General features: G+C 41.9%; 1 protein-coding gene across 1 annotated transcript in view; it reads right to left on the minus strand.

Annotated features, from left to right (window-relative positions):
* CCDC125 (coiled-coil domain containing 125) overlaps nucleotides 1-1,750 on the minus strand; it is a 47,822-nt gene that overhangs the window by 2,311 nt on the left and 43,761 nt on the right. The window contains exons 9-10 of the mRNA XM_037738198.1: nucleotides 1,540-1,558; nucleotides 134-264 (exon numbers count right to left, since the gene is read on the minus strand). Coding sequence (XP_037594126.1) covers nucleotides 134-264; nucleotides 1,540-1,558 — 150 coding nt within the window. The remainder of the gene's footprint in view (nucleotides 1-133; nucleotides 265-1,539; nucleotides 1,559-1,750) is intronic.

The raw sequence follows: 1,750 nt of genomic DNA on the forward strand, positions 1-1,750 counted from the left end.
TTTTAAGAAAGTTTATGAATTTGTGTTGGGCCGCATTCACAGCTGTCCTGGGCTGCATGCAGCCTACAGACTGTGGGTTGGACAAGCTTGGCTTAACTACAACCTGCAAAAAAAAGAAAGCAAAGATACTAACCAAATCTATGAGCATCTTAAGGACCTCCTGAGGACTGTCCTGATCTTCCATCCTCTTAGAACTGTTTTCTGAAGGCAGCATACCCAAGAGTCTCTGCCCAAAGGTCTTCTTACTCTTTGATGATAGAGATCCTAAAATTGAACATGAAAATCCAGCTGAGACATTAAAATACCTTCACTGATATCCTCCCAGCAAAAGAGGTAGCTACAAATTAAGGCTTATTAATTCCTAAGTCAGCCTGGAGGTTGTCCTCTTCAGGAGACCTCTAGGACACGTGAGTCTGGCAGCACAGTGGGCTGTAGCAGGCAGAGCACAGCCTACAGAGCCAGGAGCAGCGCAGATGAGAGACAGCAAGAGTGCCACCCTGCTGTGTGGCACAGCCGCCCCTCCACGCCAGCTGATGCAGAGGCCACACAGGAATGCAGTGCATGTCACGGGATCATCGCAGTCTTCAAGAGCAGCCAGAAATGCAGATCTGTCATGACATCTTCCGAACCTAAATGTCAGCCACTAGTCTTATTTTTGAATCTACTATGCAGACCTAACAAAACATGTCTGCAGGCCACAGGAGCCCTCTGAACCATGCAAACTCTGCTTCAGAACCAAAAAGACCTGGACTTGAATCCTCGTTTAGCCACTTAATAACTGTATGACCTGGGACGAGTTTTCTCAGCTTTATTTCCTCGTCTCCACAATGAGAATAGCATTACCTTCTTCTCAGGGAACTATGCCATTAAATAATAAATCACAGCGGCTGGGGGAGGGGAAATGGGGAGTTACTCTTTCACAGTACAGGGTCTCTTAAAGAAAGAGGAAAATGTTCTGGAGCTGGATGGTGACGATGTTTACATTACAATGTGAATGTACTTAATGCCACTTAAACAGTTCAAATGGTAAACTTTAGATATATTTTACCACCACAACAAAAAAAATACCAGAACTGTCAAAGGCCCTCCCCAGGTATTAGCATAATATTTAATATCTCACATGCTGACATCACTGATGTCCTTCTTCATCCATAGAAGGGAAGTAATTTGCAGAAGGTACAAAATGTCAAGATTGTATAAGGAAAATTTCAAGAATGTTTTTGGAATACTCTGCAAAAGTGGTTTAGGGGGAAACTAAGAGCAGATGAGGGGAGATCCCCTTCCCACCAATCCTTACAGACCACAGTGACTAGGGTGGCCCTGACCTCTTCCACAAGGAGCGGTGGCAAACAGAGGTCAGAGAAACTAACACTTTGATGAGTGGGTGAATCTGCGTCCCTGTTTTCAGTCTAAAAAAAGAAATAGCTTGGTGTGGTGGCATAAGCTGGTAGTCTGGAGGATTGCTTGAGCCCACGAGTTTAAGACCAAAAAAAAAACCCAAAAGCAAAAGAAAAAAAAAGAAGTATGCTTATAACCTACTTTTGAAAACTTGTCTAAACTGCCATATCAAAAAGAAAGTTGATATTAAAAGTGTTACTAAACATGAAAATAACCTGTAACAATCATCCCACACCCCTTAAGATTACTGAAATATACTAACAAAATGAATTAAAGTCCTGTCACTGAGAAACTGAGAAAGACCTATTGTATAGATTTATAAAAGTTGTGAGAGATTTTTTTTTTTTTTTTT

The sequence above is a fragment of the Cebus imitator genome, unplaced genomic scaffold, assembly GCF_001604975.1.
Source record: "Cebus imitator isolate Cc_AM_T3 unplaced genomic scaffold, Cebus_imitator-1.0 Scaffold50, whole genome shotgun sequence".
In the NCBI taxonomy this organism is placed as follows: domain Eukaryota; kingdom Metazoa; phylum Chordata; class Mammalia; order Primates; family Cebidae; genus Cebus; species Cebus imitator.